The following is a 27,531-nucleotide window of genomic DNA, read 5'->3' as shown; positions in this document are numbered from 1 at the left end:
ATAAGTAGTTTACAACTTTAAAAACTATTCTTATTGTAGGGGTGTCTGGGTGGCGTAGTTGGTTAAGCATTCGACACTTGATTTCAGCTCAGGTCATGATCTCACGATTTGTGAAGTTGACCCTGTGTGGGGCTCTGTGCTGACAGTATGGAGCCTGCTTGAGATTCTCTCTTCCCCTCTGTCTCTCTGCCCCTCTCCTTGTGTGCTCATGCACGTGCCCTCTGTCTCTTTCCTCTTAAATAAGTAAAGCTATTCTTTTTGTAAAATAAAAAAGATATATAGCCAAGTGCATAAGGTGTAAATAAATGTACAGCTTATAACAAATTATAGAATGAACATTTGTATCTGCCACTCAGGTTGAGACATTTAGCATTGCTTGGACTCCAGAAGCCTGTTGGATGCCCTTTCTGATCACAGTCTTCTCCCTTACACCTATAGGTAGCCACTAGCCTGATTTCATAAGAATCTCTTCTTAGCTTTTCTTTATAGATGTCACCACCTCTGTGTGCATCTCTAAACAAAATAGTGTAATTTTTTTTGATTTTTCATCTTTATATAAGTGGAATAATATAGTATGCATTCTTTTGTGTCTAGCTTCATTTGCTGAATATTATTTCTAAGATTCTTTCCTGTAATGACTTAACAGTTAGCTTTCACTTTCATTGCTATGTAGAATTTCATTATAAGAATATACTTCTGTTAGATCTACTGTTGATGGGTATTTGAGTTATTTATAGTTTTGGGCAATTACAAATAATTCTGTCAAACACATTCTTTTATGTATTCTGGAATAATATGAGAATTTTTTGAAAATAGATATAGGAATAGAATTTCTGAGTAATAAAGTTACAGTCACTTTTTATAAATCTCATAGAAAAGAACATTGCCAGATGATGCCAGATAGACAGTTGACCCTTGAACAACGTGGGGGTTGTGGGTGCTACCTCTTACCCTCACCGACAGCCAGAAATCTGCATATAACTTTGACTCTCCCAAAACTCGACTACTAATAGCCTCGTGTTGGCCGGGGGACTTACTGATAACATAAACAGCTGGTTAACATGTATTTGGTATGTTGTATGTATTATATACTATATTCTTAGAATAAAGTAAACTAGAGAAAATTGTTATTAAGAAAATCATAAGGAACAGAAAGTACATTTATAATGCTGTACTGTGTTTATTGGGAAAAAATGCAGCTCAAACCTTGTGTTGTTGTTCAAGGGTCAACTATGTCCTGTATCATAACCTTTACCATATCTTCACCATATCTTTATCAAGAGGGTTGGCCAAAAAGAGGGATGTGATGAGAGTTACGTGGGCATGAAAAGGGGCCACCGTTTAGTTGAAGGGTTAGAGTGAACCTGGGAGGGAAATCTTTGAATCAATTTGGTGTCATTATAGCTGGGGTCAAACAGTTTTTTGGGAGTTTAATGACTTTTTTTTTAAGTTTCTGTATTTATTTTGAGAGAGACAGAGATAGCACCAGTGGGGAAGGGGCAGAGAGAGAGCGAGAGAGAGAATTCCAAGCAGGCTCAGCACTGTCAGCTCAGAGCCTGACATGGGGCTTGAACTCACGAACCATGAGATCATGACCTGAGCTGAAACCAAAAGTCAGGACGCTTAACCCACTGAGCCACCCAGGTACCCCCCTGGAGTTTAATAACATTCTTTATGTTATTGTCCTCCAGGTGACTCTGTAACAATGTTTTATGTTTACCCTGGGGAGGAGAAGTTTGGGCAGTGGGGGAAGAATTGACTGATCCTTGGCCATATACTAATTAAAAAGGACATAGCTGTTTTAGGACTAAGATTTCCCATGTCCCTTTCTAAGAGGAAGGGAGGTACCAACACTCTGCCAAAAGAGAAGGAAAAAGAATCTTGTCAAAATGGGGAATGGGAAAAGGAAACATGCTGTTCAGCCAAATTAGAGACTCTGCATCTACTGAAAACAAGGGTGGCTATAAGAAGGCTGTGGTGTGGCATAACAAGCCAAGGCAGTTTGGGTTCCTTTGCGTGTAATTGTACACAGTGTCCTCCAAAGTGGGCCAGTGTGCTGTAATCAGACATGGTATATAGTTGAAGAATGGTGTCTGTGTGTTGTGTCACATGATCGCTCTGTGCTGCAGCACCCTGCCAAGACAGCGACATGAATTGTTCTGCATGTGCCCTGGCTAATGTCAAGAGAAGGCAGAAGGGCTTATAGCTTGGTGGGTTTTTTCCCCAGACTATCTGAGGAAGTAGAAAACTTGAGGATTTAATAAAATCTTAGTGGCATGGTGTTGGTCTTAGAAGAAAATAGTTAATTTAAAGCATTTGGATGCCAAATTAAGATCCCATCTGGGTAATGAGGGGAGGATTTAGGAAATACTGTTTTCATTTTGGGATCCTGTCAGATGGGGTTGTTTTTACGTCTGGTTTGTACATCCCAAGTTGAATAAAGTGGTGTTTGTGACAGGCTCTCTTTGAGGATGCTTTTAATATGCAGAACAAAACTTAAATTTGTCTGCTGTTATGATTTACACTAGATGTGGGGACTTGTAGGCTGTTGTTTCCACAGATGTAAAATGAACTTATTATTCACTTGCAGATCTGAGTACCTTAGTGACTTGATTTCTTGTATTATTTCTGAATGGTTCCTGAATGTATGGAATTGGTGATGGTTTTGTGCTCTTGCGGTTCTATCTTTCCTGGAGAATAAAGTGAGCTTTTCATGCTTGAGTAAACACATTGATGCATTATGAAACTGTCAGACTCTTTGAACAATTGGCATAAGCTCAATTATTCAAATATGTGACTCTTTTGAATGGCTTTTGTGTCAGCTAATGCTTTCGTACAACCAGTATAAAGAAATTTCAATACCTTTCCTTTAAGAAATTAAATCTCAACTGTATGATTAAAGAAGTCCACAGGATTAGTTTTTTCATTGAGCACTTTCATTATCAGGTACAGCTAATTGGTAGTAATGTCCATTTGCTGAGATTCATAGTTTATTTTATTTAAAAAATATCTTGCATTTTTTGTTAAATAATTTAAAGTTGTGTATTTTCCTTATCACCTAAAATAACTTTTTTTCTTGTGTTTCCTTCCTGTCAGCATGCACACATGCTTTTTTACAGTGTACCTGCAATTTTTCCTTTTAAAATTATATCTGCATTGTAAATCTTTTTCAAGTTATATGGTCTTTTTAGTAATTATTTAGGTCTCTTACTCAGTATTGAATTATTTAATAACATGCTGATCATTTCCCTTATTTTACATATATGTTTTCCAGTTTTTCCTTTTCACTGATAATAATGCAAAGACATACTGTGCCTTGTAGCTCGTTTTTCTTATTTTCAGTTACGGTGTGTTACAAGGACAGATGCTCAAAAGTATTGTTATTATGTAAGTGGACTTGAAAACTTATGTTCTATGTATTGCCCAATTGCTTTCCAAATGACAGTGCCTTCTTTTTGATTATAGAAGTATATAGTCCCTGAAACTTATTAAATAGTAGCATTCTTCAGAATTATCACTTGGAGAAGCCTGTAATCTTAATAGAGACTTTTTCCTTTGTAAATGTAATTTGTATTTTTAGCAAAGCACTATATGCAAATAGTTTTTTTTTTTTTTAAATCCAATGAGCTTCATTCATAATGTGACAGTGAAGAACAGTAGCCCCTTGCACCTCCTGTCCCCACCCCAGTTTCTGACTCTTGAGAAACCCCAGCTCCTGGCTTTTCCACTGATGTATGCCCCAACACTGCTAAGCTTGCTTTTAATTTGATTTTTTTTTCACTTTGTAGTTATCTTTTGATTTCTTTCTATGGAAGATGTGGCTTTAGTACTTACTGTTTCTTCTCTATCCTCTCAAAATTGACATAACGTAAAATTTGCTTTTATCAATATGTGGATATTAAAACATTACGACCAATTATTGTTCATAAATGAGTCTTAAATTTATATTATGAATATATAAGAATACTTTATATTTTTTGTTTTTTGCTTACTTTGTTTTCTATGTTTCTAACTTATCGACAAACAAATCTTCTTGATCTTTTCAAACACATCAGATAATCCCACAGATGTGCATTTCCCTCCCCCTCCAAAAAATCTTTCTTCTGTGAACCTCCCTGTTGTCTGCAGTGTGGACCAGTCGCTCTCAGGGCCAGCTGCTCAGCTGACATCTTAGAAGTCTCTTCACTCTTCATTTCTGGGAATTTCTTTTGTTTCTCTCTGTTTTGTTGATTCTCTGATTTCTGGATCTCCGATCCTCCTCCTTTGAGATTTATGCTCACATTTAATGGGGTCCTGAGGTGCAAGGAAGAGGCATTTTTTTTGAGACCATGCATGTATAAAAATGTCTTTATTTTGTCATCATACTTGATGTAATTTTAGGCTGGGAATAATGTTTTCTTGGAATTTTGAAGGCACTGCTCCATGACCTTCTTACTTTCAAGGCTGCTGTGGAGTCCATCCCCTTTCTGATTCCCAATTCTTTGTTAGACCCCCAACCCCCACCTCCTGGTCTCTGGAAGCTTTTGGAATCTTCTTGTTTCTGGCATTCTGAAGTTTTATATTTCCTGGTATTCTTCCATGTCTCTGGCATTCATTTTATTGGCCATATGGTGGACTTATCCTAACTGGAAGATGCAGTCCCCTGTATTTTCCTTTGGAATACCTGTTAGTTGGATATCATACCTTGTAGACCAGTCCTTGAATTTTCCTGTCTCATTTCTCTGTTTCATAGTCTTTTTATTCTACTTTCTGAGGGATCTTGTTAACTTTATTTTTCATTTCTTTTATTAATGCTACATATTTTTTAATTTCTAAAAACATATCTTCTTCGAAGCTTGCTTTTTATGGTATCATGTTGCTTCATTGTCTCTTATTTCTCTGAGGGTATTAATTATATTTTTTGGTTGACATGGGTACTCTCTTGCATTAGGGGCTTTCCTCAAGTGTCCAGAAAACCTTGGTTTTGTTGAAATGACAGATCTGGGGTTGCATGACAGATCTGGGGTTGCTTGTGTGGCTCATTTGGTTGAGTGTCAGACTTTTTTTTAATATTTATTTATTATTTGAGAGAGAGAGAGAGAGAGAGAGAGAGAGAGAGCGAGCGCATGAGCAGGGTAGGGGCAGAGAGAGAGGGAGACAAAGAATCCGAAGCACTATCCAGGTTCTGGGCTGTCAGTCAACACAGAGCCTGATGCAGGGCTCGAACTCACGTACCATGAGATCATGACTTGATCTGAAGTCAGATGCTCAACCACTGAGCCACCCAGGCGCCCCAAGCGTCAGACTCTTGATTTCGGCTCAGGTCATGAGCCCAGGGTTATGGGATAGAGCCCTTCATCAGGCTCCACACTGAATATGGAGCCTACTTAAGATTATCTCTCTTTTTCTCTGCCCACTCCCCTGCTTATGCTCTCTATGTCTCAAAACAAACAAACCAAAAAACAACAACAAAAAACTAAAACAAACACCCCCCCCACACACACACAGACACGAAAGAAAGGAAGAAAGGAATAAAAGAATAAAGAAAGAAAAGCAAGAAAGAAGGAAAGAAAGAAAGAAAGGTTGATTGATTCAGACACTTGCGGGGCGGGGGGGGGGAGGGAAGATAGTTGGAAGCTCTTTGTGCATGGGTGGGCTTGTAACCTGGGGATTCTCTGTACTGTACTGTAATTCGTGTCTGTAGGGTCTGTTCTCCTGCCTGGGAGCCTGGCTTCGGGAAGGGGGTGGAATCTCACAGGGCTTTGACTCAGTCCTTCTGTTTTTAGTAGGGTGCCTCACCCTGCCCTCAGCTGTGCTTAGAGTCAACTCTTTTAGAGGGAAATTTCTGGTCTCCTGCCTGGCTATGCAGGGTAGAGAAGAGGATGTGGGGACCTAACTGTTCTTTGTATAAATTTTCAACCAGTTCTCCTTCCTTCAGAGGTCACCTGGACCTAATTTCCTATTGACTCCTTACTCCACAGGGTTGGATTTCAGCGTTGTTTGGATTCTTTTGTTAGTTCCCATTGGTTCATCTGTTTTCTGACTTTAAGGATTTTGTGGCATGTCTAGTTTGCTTCTTGTCCTTTCTCATTTTTAATTGTCTTCATGCATTTATTTCATATTTTTATATTTATATCCATTTTGTATAAATTGTTTTAGTGTCATTTTAGTACAGTTTTAAAGGATGCGGGGCGGGGGGCGGGGGGAGGTGTGTCCTCAGTATGCATACTTTGCTTTCAATTGGTCAAAAACAATTTGTTCCCTTTGCACATTTGTGGGATATTTATATACTTTCTGATGCACAGTCATTTCTATTAAAAATGTCTTTTAAAATATTTTATTCTAATTTTTACATAAATTTACTTAACACAGATTGAATATCATTTTCTATAAGTAGAAAGTGTGACCACCCACTGGATAGTTTAAAGGAGTAATTACCATTCTCAGTGAGCTACTTACTCATTTTTAAAAACTTTTCAGATAATTGTAGATTGATAGGAAGTTGTGAAAAGAGTACAGAGATGTCTTTGTACCCAGTTTATCCCAGTGGTGGACTACATGACTATTATATGACTATTATTTAAATATCAAAGTCAAGAAGTTGACGTTGGTACAATGCTCATTAATTTTTAAAAGACATAGTGTTTTAAATTTCATATGGGGCAGAAAGTGTACATTGCAAATATATGTGAGACCCATGCAAAACTATTTTGTCTTTCAGCAATTTTTCCAGCTAGTCAAATTACGAAAGCTTGGACTTAGTGATAATGAAATTCAGCGGCTCCCTCCAGAAATAGCAAACTTCATGCAGCTGGTGGAACTTGATGTGTCTCGGAATGGTAAGAAAAAGATTCTACTTGAATTGTCCATTTGTCTCTTCTGGTGTTGGGGGCAATTTTTAGTAAATGTAGCTGGATAAATGCTGTTGGAGTTGCTTTTTCCGGTGGTTATGGAAAAGCTCTGTGTAAATTTGGGGATGAAATTAATGCCATTACTGAATAGTTTAGTCAGCTTACGGGTATTTACCAAAAATGTTTAATAGCACAATTTTTAGATGATGATTTTCTCAAAGTAGGTTCAGTCTGATTCAGAGAGCCGGAGAGTGGACTGGGCAGTCATAATACCCAGCCCCCTCATTTTACCGAGTGTGACACTGAGAGCTGTTGGTGCGATCATTCGCCCAGTGCTCAGAGGCTGCTGAGGCGAGGGGGAAGGGCGGGGCGGGGGGAAGGTTGGTTTGTCCGGCTGTGCTCCTGTGAGAATCTGTCTCCCTGCAGTGAACAGAGCAGCTCGCTGTCCAGGCATCGTCGTGAGATTGATTATTCCTAATTAGGCCACTGATGATTCTGCACACTGGGGTTTGTGTGGTATATTTTGTGAGTTTATTTTGATTACCAGGTTTCACTGGAATGATGAAGTGCTTCCTTTTTCTTGAACATTCCAGTAGGATATCTCTATCCCGTTTAACCTTTCACTTTTAAGTGGATACCCTGGTTTAACCTTGTGGATTATAGCCCCGACAGCACTCGTGGAGTGGGCCGGAGCCCCTGCCAGTGACAGCAGACATGATTAATTACTTTGAGTTTAAGTGGCAGCTCCCAGTGGTCCTGTCTTTAGTGATGGAATTCAGTTCTTGCAAAGACTCTGGTGTAACTTCCTCAGGATAGGCCCCGGCGTGCTCTGAATTATTTATACAAATGATGATCCTTTCCCTTCAAGTTTCTCCTCAGTGAGCCTCAGATCTGGATCTTTCATTCTCGTGTCTTCCACAGAAACCACAAGGCTCAGGTACAGAATATTTTGGTGGGTCATTGTCATAAGACAGCAGTGTAATCAATGCCTAATTGAAAATGTGAAGAAAAAACGATTTTACCCCCTACTTTTAACAGCTGTTAAATTTTTGTCATCTATCAGATCCCATGAATTGGAAACTGTCTTTAGGCCAGGCCATATGTTCTTGACATAGACTCTACTTTTATTTTTCTTGAGAATTATTTCTTATCTTGAAGGTAATGGAAAAAGTGAAAAAATCTTATTTTTTGGACTGGCTGATTGGGTTGCAGAGGACCCAAATCTGCTTAGGTAAAGGGTATTGGATTTTAAGGATGGGAGTGGAGCTAACATTCCAAAAGCATTGGCACGGAGCTGGCATCGGACACTGTGTTTGGAGTTTCATGGCCTCTGTCTTATGGTGTATCTGCTTCTGTTGGTAGCTGCTCTGTTCTTCCCTCCCTGCTGACCTGCTCTCTTGGAACTGGCCCCTCCAGGCCCAAGTTGTTGTGGTGGCTTGCCTTGCACTTTTTGGCTTCTGACCCTGCTGGGGCATCTGTTTGCCAATGACACATTTCTAAGTGAGGAATGGTTGCTCCAGCTCATCTTTTTAGGCCAAGTATAAACTACAAGCTGTAGGTCACAGGACACCCTGATGTTTGGCTCCCCGGAGACAGGGGTGGCAAGTAGTGCAAAGCTTGACCCCACCCCTCAGCACAGATACAGCTCCCCTTACACCTGAGTGTGGCATGGGGCAGGCATCTGAGGCCAGAACTGCTGCTAAGCTATCCTATATCACATTGATCTAAAGTATATATAATTGAGGGGCGCCTGGGTAGCTCAGTCCGTTGAGTGTCCGACATGGACTCAGGTCAAGATCCCACGGTTTGTGGGTTTGAGCCCCGTGTGGGGCTCTGAGCTGTCAGCACAGAGCCTGCAGCCAGCTTCAGATTCTGGGTCTCCCTCTTCTGCCTCGCTCCCGCTCACTCTCTCTCTCTCAAAAGTGAATGAACATTAAAAAAAAAAATTAGGGGCACCTGGGTGGCTCAGTTGGTTGAGCATCTGATTTCGGCTCAGGTCATGATCTCAGAGCTTGTGAATTCAAGCCCCGCGTCGGGCTCTGTGCTGACAGCTCGGAGCCTGGAGCCTGCCTCGGATCCTCAGATTCTGGGTCTCCCTCTCTCTCTGCCCCTGACCCGCTCGCATTCTGTCTCTGTCTCTCTCAAAAGTAAATAAACATTAAAAAAATTTTAAAAATTCAATGAAGTATATGTAATTGAAACTGCTATCCCTTGTCTCAGAAATTATATGTTATGAAGAATCGCTGGCAATTAATTCTATAAGGAAGCAGTGACTTAGGAAAGTGGTCACTGAAATCACACAATCTGAAGAAATGAAAGAGCAATTTTGAAATTGGCATTAGAAAAGTTCTACCACTTTCACATCTGCAGTTTCTTTCCATTCTTAGCTAGAAAGAAGGGCCACATGCTTCCTCCCATGTGTCCCTTTATACCTTCCAGCATACTGATGAAAGAAACTAGACTTTTATGGAAGTCAGTGTCAGGACGCAGAATGAAGTTTCCTTTCCTTCTGCAGGTATTGGGAGTTTTGTGAAGGATCCTGCAGATGCTGTCACCTTATCAGGCTTATTTAGAAATGCTGAGGGGAGGGGCGCCTGGGTAGCTCAGTCAGTTAAGCATCTGACTCTTGGTTTTGGCTCAGGCCCTGATCTCATGGTTTGTAGGTTTAAGCCCCGTGTCGGACTCTGCGCTGATAGTGTGGAGCCTATTTGGGATTCTTTCTCCCTCTCTCTGTGCCCCTTTCCCACAGCTAATGTGCACACACACAGTCTCCCTCAAAATAAATAAATAGACATTAAAAAAGTGCTGAGGGGAGTTAACCTCCCCCTTCCCCTATGGGCAGAGCCTTGCTCTGGCTCAGTAGCATGAATGTGTGTGTGTGTGTGTGTGTGTGTGTGTGTGTGTGTGTGTGCGCGCATGTATGGGCGTGATGGACAGTGTGGAGGAGGATGGCAGGCAGGGTTCCAGGCTTTCTTTGAGGTTGTGAGAAAAACAGAGATGACAGAACAGAACAAGGTCATATTTAGTTTAACCAACAGGAACATGGGTTTTAAGCTATTTCCAGGTCAGGCAAATCTCACCGTTCCCTCTCTTTTTTTTTTTTTTTTGCAGATTAAATCACAATGAATTTCCTAGGCAACTGAGTAGGTAAATAAAGGTTGTGAAGTCTCTAGCCTGAGAGGCCGTGTGAAAACCCCTACTTTGTATGGATACAGGCATTTGTAAGGGTTTGCTTACATCTGGAGGCCTGGTGGAGCCTCTAGTATTCTGTGGCTCCGCTGAGGCTGCCCTCCATGATCAGAGAGACTGTTCCTTTTAGTCCTTCCCTAGTCCCTGAGTTGTAGCAGGTCCACAGCCAGAGCTCTCTGTGTCATGGTAGGACCTTTACTGGCTTCCTCAGTTCCTGATTTTCCAGAGAGCATTGCCGGACCATGGAGGAAGGCAGAGTGTTGGTATCAGACCCCACAAGTCTTTGGTTCAGTGCTTGTCAAACTTCAGCATGCAGTGGGTTTTGTTAACCTGCAGATTCTGATGCAGTAGGGCTGGACCGGGGCTTGAGATGCTGCATTGCTGGAAGTCCCCAGGGGCTGAGTAGCAGGATCCACAAGCTCACTACTAACGTTCCTTCAGCAGCTTCCTGTGGTTATGAGCGTCACTTTGCTCAGGTTCCGTGGGCCCTGCACCTGCTCGCATGGAAGGTGGGAAACCTTCAAGATACTACTGGTGAAAAGCTAAGATGCTGTTACTGACCTAAGCTCGAGTTGGCCTTTCAGTCCAGGAGCAAAATTAGACGTGTTCTGGTGTTCCTTAGCTCAAGTGAGGAAGAGAAGACAAGTTTTGTGTTTGTCTCCAGAAAAATCTATAAATGAGGAGGAGAGAAGTTTTTATAGGCTTGTGTCCTATGCCAAGTACTGCCAAGACCTCTAAACCCTGATTTTGTGGCTTTGTTCTCTGGCATTTCAGGCACAAAGTCCAGGGGACTGTGTATTGTGTTAGAAATGAGAAGAGTGAGCTTAGGAAGGAAGAGTGGTGCTTGTAGGTTATATATAGGCTGTGGAGACCTGTTCTGGAGTAAAAGGAGAGAGAGGCTTGGGATGAGCACAGTTTTGCCCCCGAAATGGCTGGATGTGGTTGGCAGGAAGGACTCTGGGTGGGAGCCCTGGCTCTGTTGCTCAACACCTGGCTATGGACAGTGTTTGGCCGTGTCGTGTGAAGGAGTAGGGACGAGGCACTGCTTCCATACAAACCCGGCGAGAGGCGAGGAAAGTGACACATTTCTCATGTCCTAACAGCAGATTATTTTTTCAGTCAGGCAATAACTAAAATAAACTGGGGGTAAAAGAAACTAGGTGTTTCCCCTGACTGTAGATTAAAGGATGATTGGAGTGTATAAAATTGGTATCTGAATATGGTGTTACGATGCCTAAAGAAAGCATACGGCCCTGATTTAAGGTCTGAAGCAGTTTTCTGTGGTAAAATGCTTCATGTCTGTTTCTTGTGCTCACTGATCCTTAGTTGTTGGAGGGACACGACCTCTGGATATGTAAGAAAAGGTATTACCCCATGGTACTATCTTGCTATCCAGGAATCTCAGGCCGACTTTGTTAATGCATCACGAATCCTGCCTGAAGGGTTAGTCACTTGAATTTTATAGCCTGTGCTGTTATTTGACTTACATCACAGTACTATATCATTATTCATTTAGTTCATTTTTTTCCCCAAGTGTAAGGCATATACCACTGGTACTGCTGGGGATGATTTTAAGTGGTGCCACATAACAGCAGTTTCTAATATTGAGTCATGGTGAGAAAGTTAGCATTTTTGTAAATAAACAATATTCCTTTTGGATTGCCTTCTGTAGAACTTAGTAACACTATGTTATATGTATCATCACACTTACCTGCTGTATGCGGGGTTATTAGTTTCTATCCGTGATAGTGACTTAAAGAAGTTGGCTTCCTTTAGAAATAAATCTCACTCAGATTTGAAGAGGTGATTTAACAGAATGAGGTAAATTCCAAAGAACACAGGTGCTCTACTAGTGTGGCCATCATTGTGAAGGTGGACAGGGATGGCTGGCATTGAGGGGTCCCACTGATTAGTATGAGCATTTCAGGCCAAAGAACTCATGGGTTTATTTCACTCTGGGGCACACAGAAAAACACGGCCAGCGTCCGCACACCCTGCCTAAGTACTTCGCAGACTTGAGTTAACAAAAACCTAAAGGATAGTTTTAGTACAAATTGTCACGATCACCAGGACAAGACTTCAGAATGAGCAGATAGACAACCTGTCTACAGTACGGGCCTTCGTCCCACAGAGTCCAGAGGCCAGACTTTGCTGAAATCCATGGGTCAGTTGTCCTGTGTCCAGCCACAAGAAGCCGATCAGTGTCTGTGGTGTGTGGCTGTGGGTTTGTGTAATGAAATCCAAAGCCCGTTTTGAAGCCTCCTGAAATGACCTTGTATAACACCAAGCCTTGGTGCTTCTGAGTATGCCCTGAAAAAAGCTCTTTCTGGCAAGCAATACATCCAGTGTGCCTCAAAGTCTTGCTACTTAATTGTGAACAGTTAGCCTTTTTTTTGGTAATAACTACATACACCCACACCCCAAGTGTGGCAGAGGCCAGTTTCTACCCATGCAGACTTCAGACTAGCCACAGTCAAGCCATTGTTCTCTCTTTTCTCACTGCCTAATTCGTGCCTAAGTTTAGTGCTCTCTCTTTAGCTCTGTTACCTGCCCCAGTGGCTGGACTTCATACCGGCCCCAGTGACATCCCACGAAGAGAGGCCCCATGGGCCACTCTACCTTGTGTCTGGAGAGCTGGTCACTTTCCAAACCAGAGCTTGCTGTTTTACCTTTGTACGAACTGTGACTTTCCTATCTTGAGCCCTTTCTCTGTCTTAGCTTGTACCTGTGCTTTTGTTAGGAAGAAGGGTTAATACAGAAAAAAATAGAATTGCCTTTTTCTCATGTTTTAATTCCAGATAATAACAATTATTTTTAAAGCAGAGGTGGAAAGAAATTAGGCTTATGTGATATTTCTAGTCACCTTAGCATGCTACAAATAGTTTTTCTCCCCCCATCCAGGGAGCATTGTTGAAATGTGAAGATATATAGAAACCATTTCAAACACAGAAAAAGGTGAAATCAACTTTTCAAATAGCTCCCCCCCCCCCTTTTGGATGATATAGAAACATCAGTGATATTTTAGCAAATAAAACTGAAAACCCATCACAGTTTAATGTTACACATTGTTAAATCAGAAGGGAAATTCTTAGAACATTGCCTTTGCTCCAAGTGTTTTTGGCACTCTTTCAGAATTTGTAGTGCATAATTTTGCATATCCTCAGACCAGTAGTTTCACTTTGTAGTGTGGATTGGTTTTTAAAATCAGCCAGACATTTTTGGGGCGCCTGGGTGGCGCAGTCGGTTAAGCGTCCGACTTCAGCCAGGTCACGATCTCGCGGTCCGGGAGTTCGAGCCCCGCGTCAGGCTCTGGGCTGATGGCTCAGAGCCTGGAGCCTGTTTCTGATTGTGTGTCTCCCTCTCTCTCTGCCCCTCCCCCGTTCATGCTCTGTCTCTCTCTGTCCCAAAAATAAATAAACGTTGAAAAAAAAAATTAAAAAAAAAAAATAAATAAATAAAATCAGCCAGACATTTTTAAATGCCAATTTAGGTAAATAAACCAGGACACTGACAGTCTTACGTTAGTTACCCCATATCTCCTTCAGATAGAGCAATTTCAAAAGGGTTGCATAATAATTCTGATCAATAGGAACAGCTCTGAAAACCATATATTAACTACCAAAGGGCAGGCACATCTTTAAATGTATTTTCAGCATATATGTTTTTAGAGTACAAAGACAAGCTTAGAACTTCATGACCATGTATCTTTGAAGTATTCCAGTATTGCTGCAGACAAATTTTTAGCATTTCTCCTTCAGTATTAGCTGCCTTAAAATAAAATCTGAGCTTGCTTTTTACGTTATATATGAACCATTACAGAGATCTGCTGTACAGTGATTTCATTAGTGAAATAAAATCTGAATATTGTGTATTTTCTTATTCAGATAATCTACAGAAACTAAACTTTGTTACTATAGATCCCTTTTGATGGCCGTATTGACACTTTTTGCATTTTTTTCCCTTAACTTTTCTCCAGAATATCTGAATCCTTTTTGCTCTCATTTCGAAGGGTTTCCTTAGGTTGCCTGCCTTGTACTTCCTTTTCCAGAATGTATAGAAGAGTAAACTATTGCTATTTATTATGGTAATATAGCTTAATTTTTGGTTACCAGAAAAGTTGTGATTCTCCTGAATAAGTTGTAGGTTTATGTAACTTTGTCTCTTGACTTTTTTTTTTTTAATTGGCAGGTTTATAATAGAGATGATAACTTTTGCATTTGAGAACAACACCTCTGAATATATTTTTTAGGTCAACAAGCTCTTTAGTTAGTTCCAGGTTCTTTGAATTCTTTGTCTACCTTCCTCCCTCGTCCCCTGCCCACTTCATTTCATTCACTCGGTCTTCAAATGCTATGCTCTGTGTTAGATGCCACATTTTCCAAAAACAATGGTAGATTTACATAGAGCTAAGGCAGAGTTAGAGAAGCAAAAATAATTGTTTAAAAAAAATGGTTTCTCCTGAAATAAAACAAAACTCTAACATGTGGGATGACAGTTTCTGTTCACTTTTTAATTAAGCAATATATGTAGGCATGGCTTTGACAGTTTCCAGCTCTGAAAGTGATTGCAAGTAAGCGGCCATATTACTTCATTTTGATCTTGCTTTTGACCACCTACTTTGTCATGTGAATGTGCCTTGAGCCAAGTGACGCTGAGCCTCTGGGCAGCTAAAGGCTGGGTGGCATCTCTGTGTCAGGATGGTGACAGCTACACTCTGCTCTGAATGCAAATGGTGCTCTGAGCTTATTAAGCTGGAAGAGACACAACTTAGAAAGGGGTGGAGGATCCAAGAAGGAGAAAGTGAATGAGGAGCTGCAGCTTGAGGATTATATATAGAAATCATTTGGTTTTTAAATTAGCTTTATAAGTGTTGAATAAGTCTCCAACCTGAGGTATCTGCGCAAAGCTAATAATGAATTATGACTCTGAATTATTTTGCAATTTGAAAAAAGGCTTGGACCCTGGCCTCTTTTTTTTTTAATGTTTACAGTTATTAACTATAGCCCATAATTACTTCAAGTAAAATTTATTGAGCACCTACTGTATTTATCTAAGGCTCTTTGCCTTATTCTTCCATCCCTTAAGGAAGTAAATGTACAGGCACAACAAACATATGTGAAGAACTGCACATAACATCTGTTACGCTGTTATATAAATAAAGTGCTGGGGCCAGCAGAGGAGTGTCAGTAACTGTAACTGATTGAAAGAAGCTTGAAGGAAGAATGTGTTCTTTTGGTTTGAAATTGAAATCAGGCAGTCTTTAGAAATTCTCATATTTTAGTTGTAAATTTGGAGGGAGTTAGTAAGTAGATTCCTCAGCTGAGTGTTTATTGTTACTTGTTGGAGATTTTTTTCAAATGTTTGTTATGGATTTACAGAGTCAGAAATATCCTTAAAATGCAAATATCTCAGCACTTGTCTTTTAGATATTCACTGAAAATTTTTAGATTTATCAAAAATCAAAGAAGCACCCAGTACATAAGAATAACAACTGAAACTATATGAGTTGTCATCAGATTCTTTCTCATTATTGTACAGCTGATTACTGCTGTGTTCTAAAGGATTTGTTCTGCCAGGTGAAATTCTAAGCTCCGTGTAGTAGTCAAGATAGACTGACTATTGATTAAAAAAAAAAAAAAGCCAAAATCTCAAGTCCTCAACACATTGAAGAACTTTATTAGTGCTTGACTTACAGTCCAGTTCGGGGGGAGGGATGTGGGAGTCAGGGGAGACAGAGAATAGGGAAACGGGTGGTGAGAGGCTCTATACAGTCAAGGATCCAGGCTTCTTCTTAAGATGTTACATCTTCACTCAACTAATAGCTTTCAAGGTCCTCGTGGGAGGGGGAGACATTGGGGGATTGTATGTGGGCAGTTTGTGTGGATCATGTCAAGAAATGCTGTACATCATTTCCATCCATGTTCTACTGGCTAATTTTATGCCCCCAACTTAACTGAAAGGAGCTTGGAAATGCTGTTAGATATTTGTACAGGAAGAGAAACCTGGCTGTTGGGAAACACTAGCATCATCTACCACAAATGGCAAATAATTGAATGCTGCCATTGTATGGTTTTATGTCACTGGTCACATGCAGGCCTCGTAAACACACACACACACACACACACACACACACACACACACACACGATTATGTTGCACTGTCACAACCTTCCAGTGAGTGACACATTTATGGGAAATTTAGATACATGTCAGTAGAGGACAAGGTAGCTTTCCTTCCCATTTCTGCACAAAAAATTTTAAACCCAGGAATAGATGAACAGGATTGATAGCCATGGTTGCTAATCATTGGCATGAAATCTGTGCAAGTATGCGTAATGTTTTCTAATTTGAATTTTTAGAAACTAAAATATATTTTGAAAATTAGATTTTTATATTTGAGGAATGTTTGAAGCTCTTGCTCTAGGCAATATGGGATCATTAACAGTTTTCAAGCTAGGGATCACCATCTTGGACAAGCTACTTAACCTCCCTGTGCCTGTGCCTCAGTTTCTTCATCTGTAAAATGGAGATATAATAGCCCTGACTTCATAGAGATGTGACCCTCAAAAGAGTCTGTGTATGAAAAGTGCTTAGAACAGTGCCTTGTGCATAATGAACACTCAGCATTAGCTGCCATAACTAATCCTGTCATCATCCTCATATTGAGTCATGGAGATCTGAGCTAGCACTCTGAGATTAAGAATGAAGGGCAGGGGGGCGCCTGGGTGGCTCAGTCGGTTGGGCGTCCGACTTCGGCTCAGGTCATGATCTTGCGGTCCATGAGTTCAAGCCCCGTGTCGGGCTCTGTGCTGACAGCTCAGAGCCTGGAGCCTGTTTCAGATTCTGTGTCTCCCTCTCTCTCTCTGACCTTCCCCCATTCATGCTCTGTCTCTCTCTGTCTCAAAAATGAATAAACATTAAAAAAAAATAAAAAAAGAATGAAGGGCAGGGGTGAGGACACCACGGGTTTGGAGGCTGGAGTGATGTGGGTGAGGGGGGTTCCTGCCTGAGGCGCCATCTACACACCAGGTGCCACGTCCAGCCATTGTGCCACCTCGTCACCCCTGTGTTTTGTCTAATTCACCCGCTACTCCTGGGAGGTCGGCAGAAGCATTGCAGAATGAATGATGAGGAAACGGAGCCTTGAAGAAGTGCTATGTCCCAAACTGTACTTGTACTTAGTTGTGGGGCTGAAATAAGAAACTCAGCAGAGTGGCACTTCTAACTATTTTTGGAGCATCTAGAAAATGATAAAGGTAGGCCTATTACTTTTTGTCTGGGTTAGAGAAAGGATATAGACAATACTGGGACTAGGTTCTCCCTGGATTCAGAGATAAAAACAGGGAAAAATCATTAGGACATTTAAACTCCTAAAAATCTGCATAGTGAATGAATCCAATCACTTCTAAAATTGGCCCACCCAGAGAGGAGGTGCTTTGTAAATCTTCTAAGGCTGGAAATGGAACATCATCTAATGAAAGATGTGTGGCTTTCGCAATAAGCTACTATGTCACACTTCTAAGGTAATTGTGCTGTTTTGACAAAAGATCACAATCTCGTAAGATTGGTGCCTTGCTAGAAGTGTAGAACAAGGAAAGCCAAAAACTAAGACTGCATAGGATTTTACCTTAGAAAGAAAAGAGATTAGACAACACGAACGTCCCTTGGAAGCAAGTGTAGCCTTCTGTTTTATCCATGGGATGGTTAAGATCATCCCATTCTTTTCTCAGGATATGAATATTCACCAAACACTGTCATGGGCATTTAATTCTCTGATATGAACATTGAAGAGAGGTGACGGATAGGCTGACCAGTTGCCTTTAGTACCTAGTTCCTTTAGCATGGCTGATCACTTGGTCCCATGTGAATTTTCTTAGCATGGCACATGCTTTCACAGCCTGATCTTCTCGAAACACATTGTCACTGAGCTGGCAACTAGAAGACTTACCTGATTATCCCACAGAGGATCATCTCTTTGGCGTTACGCTATATGAAGCTATGCCTCCAGCAGCCAGCGAATTTGCCCTCTTTGAAATTCTTTGGAACACCGAGTAGCACTAATTTCAGTGGGTCTTCAATTTCTCTTTCTGTCTTTCTGTCTTTCTGTCTTTCTTTCTGTCTTTCTTTCTGTCTTTCTTTCTCTTCCTTCCTTCCTTCCTTCCTTCCTTCCTTCCTTCCTTCCTTCCTTCCTTCCTCTCTTGGTAAAATGAATTACGTTTGCCCTAAGAAGATAAAGAAAAGCACCTTGAAAAAGGTAGAGAAATGAATCACTAGGATCATTTCTTTTGTAGCTTATGTTGTTTAAAGCACATGTTCATTGTTGAGAATTAAATAATAGTCAAACACAAAGAAACATTATTGGAAAACCAAGAGAACCGTGTGAATCTTTAGAGCATTTATTGGGTGCCTGTTCTGGACTACCAGTAGGCTAAGCACTTCATGTGTATATTCTCATATAATATCTCATTGAATCATCAAATCTTCTCCAAGCAGTACCCTGGTATCCTCTTTTTACAGATGAGACAACTGAGTCTCATAAATAAACCACGGGAATGTAATATATAGCACATTTACTACAGGTAGTAATCCTGTACTGCATATTTAAAAGTTGCTAAGAGAGTATATCTTTATTTTTAATTTTTAAGTGTTTATTTATTAATTTTTGAGAGAGAGGCAGAGAGAGAGCGAGACAGAATCCCAAGGAGGCTCCGCACCATCAGCGCGGAGCCCAACACGAGGCTTGCACCCACGAACCACGAGATCATGGCCTGAGCCAAAATCAAGAGTCAGACGCTTAACCAACTGAGCCACCCAGATGCCCTGTTAAGAGAGTAGATCTTAAAAGTTCTCATAACAACAAAAAATTTTGTAAGTATATCTGGTGACGGATGTTAAATAGACTTACCATGGTAATCATTTCACAATATATATAAATACTGAATCATTATGCTCTACACCTGAAACTTGAATATGGTTATACACCAGTTATACCTCAATCAAAAAAAAGTGAGTCTCAGATTAAAAACTTTTTCTTGGCCACATGGCTAGTGAGTAGTAGAACTGGTATTTGATCCCAGGTTGGTGAGACTCTAAAATCACTGTTCTTTCTCCCCAGTATAAAAGTGTTTTATCTTACTACTGAGGAATGAGCATCAATAATGTTTTTAATGTATTTTATTTATCTTTTTCCCCCTTTTATTACCAGTTTCATAAAACTGGGATTATGCAGCACATGTCTCTTGCTTTTATTCACTTATTATGGGTTGTGAGTGTTTCCCAAAGCATTATTATTAAATACGTAAATGTTTTAAAAGGCAGATTAATTTATAGCTCCTACCTTTTTATCTTTCTGGAGAAAATACGAACAGATCTGTAACACCTAACAGGAAGCTGTAGATTTCAAAGGATGGTCCATGTTGAATAACTGACAAGACAGGGGAGTTTCCAGACAGATGTGATAAGTTAAGAGTCAACCAGACAGTGAAGAAAGAGATGAATAAGCAGTTTAGAAGTTTCTACCTGATTTAGGATTTTTGTGTTTAGGGGGCACAGTTACCCCCTAATGTAGTTGCAGAGGTAGCCACAGAAAGAAGGTGGACAGCAGCAGACCAAGCATAAGTGCTCAACTGCTTTTAAGGTGCCGTGATGCAGTCAGTTCTGTATTTACCTAACATGTATTTTGTTTGTGAAGGTGCTTGATCAAAGTATCATTACACACAAATAGTTGATGTCCTGAAGTATTTAACCTTGTTGTTCAACTTTTGTTTGATGGTGCTGCAAAGTGTTTGAGAATAGCCCTTCTTCCATTCAGCTGGGCTGATGAGGGATGGGTCAGGATGAACTAGGGGATCTGAGCAAATTAGACAAAAGTGACAGAACCAAGTGCCAGTAACTTAGTACACGTCCAAAATAAAAGCAGCCTAGAGCTGGGAGAGATTCCTGAGTGACACCAGAGGAGCTGAGGAGACAGATCTCTCAGGGGAGGCCCGTGGTAAGTGGGGAGGCAGCAAACCACTGGAGGGACTTGCATGGGTCCCTGGCAACCCTCCTTCCCTCAGCTAACTGCCGTTTGAGTCGTGGTCTGTTTAGCTGGCTAAGACCCAAGGGGCCAAGCATGGCAAGGGCCTGGGCCAGTCTGAAGTTAGCCCTAAGTTGAGTCAAATGCCATGGGCATGTGCCTTATCATAATTGGAAATAATCATAATTTGCTTCAAGAAGTCCCTACTTGCCCTATGCCTCCCCACACACCTTTGAAATCATCACTCCTTTCAGGGGCTTTGCACATTGGCAACTAGAGAGAAACGCTAACTGTTGTGCTTCCTTTACACCAAGGTCCCTGCCTTTGGATTTTGTCGTGGACTGGTCAGCCTTTGGGTTTGACTAATTGGAGCATGGCAAAGAGATGTCCTCCCTGTAGATCTTTGGCATTTTCTGAGCAGATGCTTTGGTCTTCTGGAGCCCTTCCCTGCTGCCAATTGAATTTCATCTTATCTCGAAAATTCTTCTTTTCTGTGTTACCAGCTGTTCTGACCTTCGTTAGGGATCTATATGGGAAGAGATAAACTCAAAGAAATGTTCTAAATAAAGGCATCATATTTCATACTGAAAAGCACAACAAAATGAATTCCTGGCTAGAATGTATGTTTCACCAAGATAAGGTACATTGGAGCAAGAACAGTTTTAAAATAAGTTTTCTTCATTTCTTAACTATTTAACAATCACCAGGTATGTAAGTTACATGTGGGGAGCTAGAGATGGCAAGTCGGTTTAGTGATGGCCCTCGAGGGATTTAGGGCACAACGGTGAAGGGACCAAGTCCATCTGTGATACCAGGATAGTGTGGAAAATCCTGTCTCAGAGATATGCCTGAAGGAGCCTGGAGAGAGAGGATCTCAGTCATTCCTGGGAGGGATGACACTCAAGCTCTGAGGTACAAGTAGCAGGTAGAGATGAAGTTCGGGAAGGATATTTCTGGGCAGATGAAATTGCACGAGTGTGTGTCTGAAATAGCGTGATGAATTTGGGAAATGCAAAATATTACTGGAGTACATGGCAATGAGATCATGAAGGTTCTGTATACATGGCTAAGGAATGTTTTCTCAAAAGCTCTGCGGGACCTCTGAAAGGATTTCCAGGAGGGGAATGGCTTACATGTCACCCTGGCACTAGCAGGAACGTGTAGTTGATTGAGGGCAGCCTGGATGCAGGAGGTCATGTTGAGGGTACAAAGAGCAGAGAAGGGTGCAAGAGAAAAGGAGATGCCAGAACAGGTGTGTGGGTGACAAGTGCGAGGCTTGCTGGATGTGGAGGGGTAGGGTGAGTGGGAGGATAAACTCCCACTCACCACTGCAGAAGAGATGGGAGACATTAAAGAAAGATCAGGAGGAAAGCTGAGTTTATTTGTGGGCATGTGGAAGGTGAAATGCCTTTGGGATATCTAAAGAGAGATGTTCAGTAGGCAGCTGAATATAAGGATCTGAGGCCCAGGGGAGAAATTTTAGCAGGAGATGAAGGTTTGGGAGTCATCCAGGTGTAGGTGATGGTTGAAGCCATGGCATGAATGACGTCACTCAAGGAGTGGGAGCAGATATGGTGTTGGAAGGGGGAGATGAGCACGCATAATATTACTGTTTAAAAGAAAGCAGAGCAACAGGGCCCCTTGTAAGATGCTGAGAAGTAACAGCAGGATGCTTTGTCAGTATTGTTGACTGGGGTTGTAGAAAAGGCCCAGCAAGAGAATGGCAATCATTGGATTGAATTATGGGATGGAGAGGAAGCCTGCAGATTAATGGGTGAAGTTGCCCTGGATGAAGGCGTAGACACTGGCTGTAGAAAGGCAGCACCTTTGGAAGCACCACGATTGGAGGACTGATGAGAAACAGGAGAGTCACAGGAGCTTAACCAAGGGTGGGACCAATGGCACGGAGCACATCCAGAAAGGCTGCAGTGTAAAAGGGAATGGAATGGTCAATAAATGTGGACTGAAAAGTTTCCATTGGTTTGACATCTGCGAGGTCATCTGTGACAACAAAAGCAATGTCAAAAGTGGTTTATAGCACACATTGTTTGTTTTTTTACACTTTTCCCTTGACTCTGAGAGATCAGAGGAAGGCTTGAAAAACACCAACAATCACCATTTCCAGGAGGAAACAGCAGCAGTCACTGTTTCCTGCTGGATCTGCCAGTTGTGAGGGATGTGAGTGATCCTGATGGTGGTGTATGTCTTGGACAGCTGACTGTATGACATAATTAATGGAGAGATTTCATAACTCTTTGGGTGTAATGTGTACATGTTTGATCGGTGTCTGGCATTGGAATGAGCCATGCAGGCTTTGCTGCTGCCACCGAGAGGCAGACCCAGAAGGCAAAAGGTGGGGGTAACCAGCCACCAATATTCTCTGTCTGGAGTCTGGTCATTAGCTATGGCTAGGACCAGAGTAGACTCAGGACATTTTAAGCCTGCTTATTCCATATTAAGTGTTGAAGACAACAGACAAAGTTTCCTCCTTCCAAGACCCTTTTGTGATTGCATTTACCCATGGTGTTTCCAAGTTTACTTTACATCTTGCGATTACAAAACAAAACAAATACACACACACACACACACACACACACACACACACACACACACACACAAGCAGTATACAGTCATTATAAAAACTCAATGGTGGCAAGTAAAGGAAAAGTCAACAACCTGCCCTTTCTACTTCCAGACTCTCCTGGCCCTGGCTGAGGTTGCCAGTGTTGGATATCACACTGTAGTGGGCTTATTTAAAAAAAATTTTTTTTAGGGGTGCCTGGGTGGCTCAGTTGGTTAAGTGTCTGACTTCAGCTCAGGTCATGATCTTATGGTTTGTGAGTTCCAGCCCCGTGTCAGGCTCTGTGCTGACAGCTCAGAGCCTGAAGCTTGCTTGCTTCAGATTCTGTGTCTCCCTCTCTCGCTGCCCCTCCCCAGCTTGTCCTCTCTCTCTCTCTCTCTCTGTCAAAAATAAACATTAAAATTTTTTTTTTTAAGTTTACTTATTTATTTTGAGAGAGAGAGGCAGAGAGGGGCAGCGAGAGAGGGAGAGAGAGAATACCAAGCAGGCTCTACCCTCTCAGCGTGGAGCCCAATGTAGGACTTCGAACCCACGAACCACAAGACCATGACCTGAGCCAAGAACAAGAGTTGGGTGCCTAACCGACTGAGCCCCTCAGGTGCCCCTGTACTGGGCTTGTTTTTATGATACTTCTGTTAGTCACTGGATTATGGATCACAGTGGGCAAAGAGTGTGTGTCTCTTATACCTCTGTCTCCTTACCGTCCGCCATATAGGTAGTTCCTTAAATAAATGGATAAATGAACAAATGGATGAATACATGAACAAGTGAGTGAATCTCTTAGACTTAGCCCTTGAGACCATTCCTTCCATTGTAATTTCAGAGAGAAACTGGCTACGAGAGGAAAGCACCTATTTTTGTCACCTTTTGATGTGTAGGAGCACTTATTATATGGATGGTACTGTGTAATAAGGTCCAGGCTCTGTAGTCCCTTTATCCATCCTGGGGGTGCAGATTTCTTGAATTATGTGAATAAAATTAATCTATTCAGAAGCTGGTAGATGACTGGCAGAGGTGACAAGCTTAGCACTTCAATGGAATTAGAAGGTGAGATATTTATAACACATTTTAGATTCTTAAAAAAGGATTAAATCTGAACTTTTACATTGAGTTCAGTCTAGAAACTTTAACTGTGCATTCTGTCTGTGTCAGGCAGTGGGGTACTATCACATGTATTGCAGAAGGAGGAATGACAAGCCACAGTCTACCCCCAGGAATGTTCAGACCCTGTGGGCAAAACCATATTTATAGGTTTAAAATGGAAGACCAGAATGCCCTGCTGATCATCAGACCACAGAGAAAGGCGCTTTCAGGAATGGTGAGAGCAAGTATTCTTTCTGCCTAGAAACTTAGACTTCGAATTATGGCCTTCATTCACTTGCAGCAGCGTTTCTCCAGATGGGCTTGAGACTGCCTATGTTAGAATCCTTGTTAAGACTGCATATTTCCACCTTAGATAAGGACTATGCAATCAAACTTCCAGGGCATGATTCCTGGAGTCTGCATTTTAATCTCCAGAAGAACTTGTCTGAATTTAAATTGGAGCTAGGAGCCTAACAGAACCTTAATAGTTCCTGGTGGGGTCACGATCCTGAACAGCATTAGGCTAAAAGGATGTCTTTACAACCTGACCTTTCTTGCCTTCAGTCAAGTCCATAGAATAATGGCTTAAGTACAGGAAATGATTTTTTACTAGTCCAAAAAGCAAGTGTCTATTGTAAGAACCTGAATTACCCTTTAAATAAGCAAACGTTGGGGCACCTGGGTGGCTCAGTCAGTTAAGTGTCAGACTCTTGATTTTGGCTCAGGACATGATCTCCTGTTTAGTGAGTTTGAGCCCCGTGTCAGGCTCTGCGCTGACAGCACGGAGTCTGCTTGGGATTCTCTCTCTCCCTCTCTCTCTGCCCCTTTCCTGCTCATGCTCTGTCTCTCAAAAATAAATAAACAGTAAAAAACAAAACAAAACAAAACATTGAGTTATGAGAAACACTCATTGTAATTCTAAGAACTCCAAAACATTTAGCCAGTGGCAATGCCAGAAGAATATATTTGCATGCCTTGTATGATGAATACTTTAAGGGGATAACACCAATTTTAATGTATAAGTTCTGTTTCTTTTTAAGGAGTTAAATGAATTATAAATAGCATACCCTTTCATCTGTTGACAGCTTACAAAATTTAAGCCTTTAAGGTCTTTTTCTACAGTATTTTTTTGAATCACTTAAACATGTTTTGAGCCCTTTTTAGAATACCTTTTGCATGCTGTTTTCTAATTTAGCCTCCTTTTTAAAAGGGTTACTTTTGGAAAGGTGTACTTGTATTACATGTAAAGGGATTTCTTAAAAATTTATCTTACCTAAAAATGAGGAGGAGGCAGCTAAATTAGATTCAAACACGCCCCCTCCGTCCTTTCCCCATCTTCAACCGAACAAAATAGCTTTCCCTTGATACTTTGCTGTTTTCCGTCCCATTTGAGGCAACTTGACAAAGCCTTCCGTGCACACAGTATTTACATGTTGGCTCTCTTCAATCTGAGAGCAGAAATAGCTTTCTGATGGAGGTAAATTATGGATGGGAGCCATGAATAATTGTCAGATATGCACTAAAATGGCCAGGGCCTCATCATTAGTGGTTCCTAACATGGCTGCACATTGGACTCAGTACTTTTTAAAGTACTGCCCTAATCCCACCCCAGGTTGATTTATTGGAATCTCAGGTGGTGATTGGCCCCAGGTGGTTCTAACATACAGTCAGGACTGAGAACCAATTAAGTTAATTAAATGCCTCAGCATTTCTCAGAGGCAGCTATAAGACCCTCTGTATCTGAATCGCCAAGAGTGTTGGGTTAAAAATGCAGACTCCTACGGTGGACCGTAGACCTGGTGAGACAGTTGCTAGGAGTGGGTCCGGCCCCATCATCAAATAAGTGCTCCCATTGATTCCTTTGTACTCTGACATTGAGAACCCCCAGCGCCTGGGGACACTCAGTGGTTTCCTTAGACCTGGGGTAGGGATGTGCATTGGGAAAAGCTGGTGAGAATAATTGAGAAGCCATGTTTTGGCTAGTTTATCTGGGCCAAAGAGCTGCTCCCTGCGCTTCTGGAGAACTGCATTGTTCACTCCTTGCCTTGCACCCTCTCTTCTATTCTGTGTGCTACTCAGAGTGATTTGAGGAGTCTGAATGACTCATTCTAGCCTGTGGTCAAGGCTGTCAATTGACAAACACTGTGCATGGTGTGGGGGTGTGAGAGGAGAACACTGAGTTTATTAGGATGGTTATTTCAGCTGACAGGAGTCACATTCTCATGTGCAAAGATTAAGTATACTTAAAAAGGTTAACAGGAGACAGCAGGGAATCAAACCCATAGAATTCATGCAAAGGAGTGGGTCTGACCACAGGCCCTGATTGGCACTTCAGGGGAGGGAGTCTTGTGGTCTAGAAAGGATGGAGGAAACTTGGGGCAGAGTTGAAGACTTAATTTTTGGATCAGAGCATCCCTCCATTCGAAGACTTAGATTTCCCAAGAGAATTTTGATGCATAAATATCAGTAGTTGTAATTTTGCCCATATTAAATGGGAATAATTAAAATGAGCTGCAATTTTGAGTGAATGTTGAAGTAGGAGATGAATACAAATACTGTTTTTGTTTTTGTTTTTTTTTAGTTTTTGGTATTTAGTTGCTGTTACTGTGAGGTTTAAGTAGACATTATTCAGAATTTTGTTCTAGGAGGAGGGTAAGTAAAAAGAATGCCAGTCGCTCCACATAATTTTTCCCCTTCCCATTATTCTTTGTGAAACCTAACACGTACTATCCTGTAATTTTTTTTTTTTTTTTTTTTTTTTTTTACTTTTTGGTTAATTTATTTGTTTATTCTTTGCAAATCAGGATCTTGTATCTCAAGACATATTTGTGTTCACTTAGCCAAAACTCTGCTGGGGAGGAAAAGCTGAGGTGTAAAGGTTATTTTGGTTAATTGTGGCTGGAATTAGGTGAAAACCTCCTGGGCTGGGAAAGTTTTTTGGCAGCACAGGTTACCAAGACCCTAAAATAACACTTTGACAAAGGCCCCTCTGTGGCGCCTTCCGCCCTGCACTGTGCAGACAGACCCATGTCCACCTTTCTGCCCCATGTTGTGCCTGTGTCCATCTTCCTTTCACAAACACGGGGAAGGCTGCTGCTCAGGCAGGATTTGTGCCTTTGTCTACAAGGCTGGCTGCCTCCTGGGCGAGGCTGGGGTGGTTGGAATAATATGATAAATGGGATGATGCCTTTGAAAAAAATTTCCATTTAGCATTTTTCCCCCCTGCTGCACACCCAGAGGAACAGCTGTGGCAGCAAATGCAGACTTGAATCATGCATTCATATTTAGTCTTGTTTGACAATCCTAGATATTTTTAAGCAGGATCAAGTCAGGCAACCAGCGTTACAGCAGTCAGACTGTCTTAATCAGCCAGCCTGTTTGGCACACAAGGACCTTGTTTTACCCAAGTAGTAAATAATTCTCAATGAAGCAATATGATGCACCGAGTGTGCCCAAAGTCACAACATTCAGTATTTTACTACAGCCTGTCAGCATCTCTTTTTACATGTTTGTTCTGTTCACCACTAGTGGTTTATTCCTTGTAATGTTTGAATTCTGTGTTTGGCCAGGTCTTGACTGGTGGTTTTTTATCCATAATAGGGTCCTACATTCCATGCCAATAGGACCCTCCCATCTTCCTTCTCGCCCTTAATGCAGCATTGCCTGCTGTGTGCATGATTCTTTTTTCATTATTTTTTTTCTGAGAACGTTTCATATTGTGACAACTTGTTTCCTTCTTAAGACGATGGGGTTTTGTCATTTGTCTCTGCTCTGGATAAATGGCTCTCATCCTGTGACTCTGCTCTCAACTAATGGGCCTTTTTTCTCCCA

The 27,531-nt window shown here is 41.4% G+C and overlaps 1 protein-coding gene across 1 annotated transcript in view; it reads left to right on the top strand.

The window, feature by feature from the left end:
* LRRC1 (leucine rich repeat containing 1) overlaps positions 1-27,531 on the top strand; it is a 138,076-nt gene that overhangs the window by 47,961 nt on the left and 62,584 nt on the right. Inside the window, exon 2 of the mRNA XM_047103133.1 lies at positions 6,701-6,818. Coding sequence (XP_046959089.1) covers positions 6,701-6,818 — 118 coding nt within the window. The remainder of the gene's footprint in view (positions 1-6,700; positions 6,819-27,531) is intronic.

The sequence above is a fragment of the Lynx rufus genome, unplaced genomic scaffold, assembly GCF_022079265.1.
Source record: "Lynx rufus isolate CCGP_SWC_20201006 ecotype Redwood Valley unplaced genomic scaffold, mLynRuf1.p SCAF_6, whole genome shotgun sequence".
Taxonomy (NCBI): domain Eukaryota; kingdom Metazoa; phylum Chordata; class Mammalia; order Carnivora; family Felidae; genus Lynx; species Lynx rufus.
The sequence above is the reverse complement of the archived record's forward strand: the minus strand, read 5'-3'. Positions and strand labels throughout refer to the sequence as shown.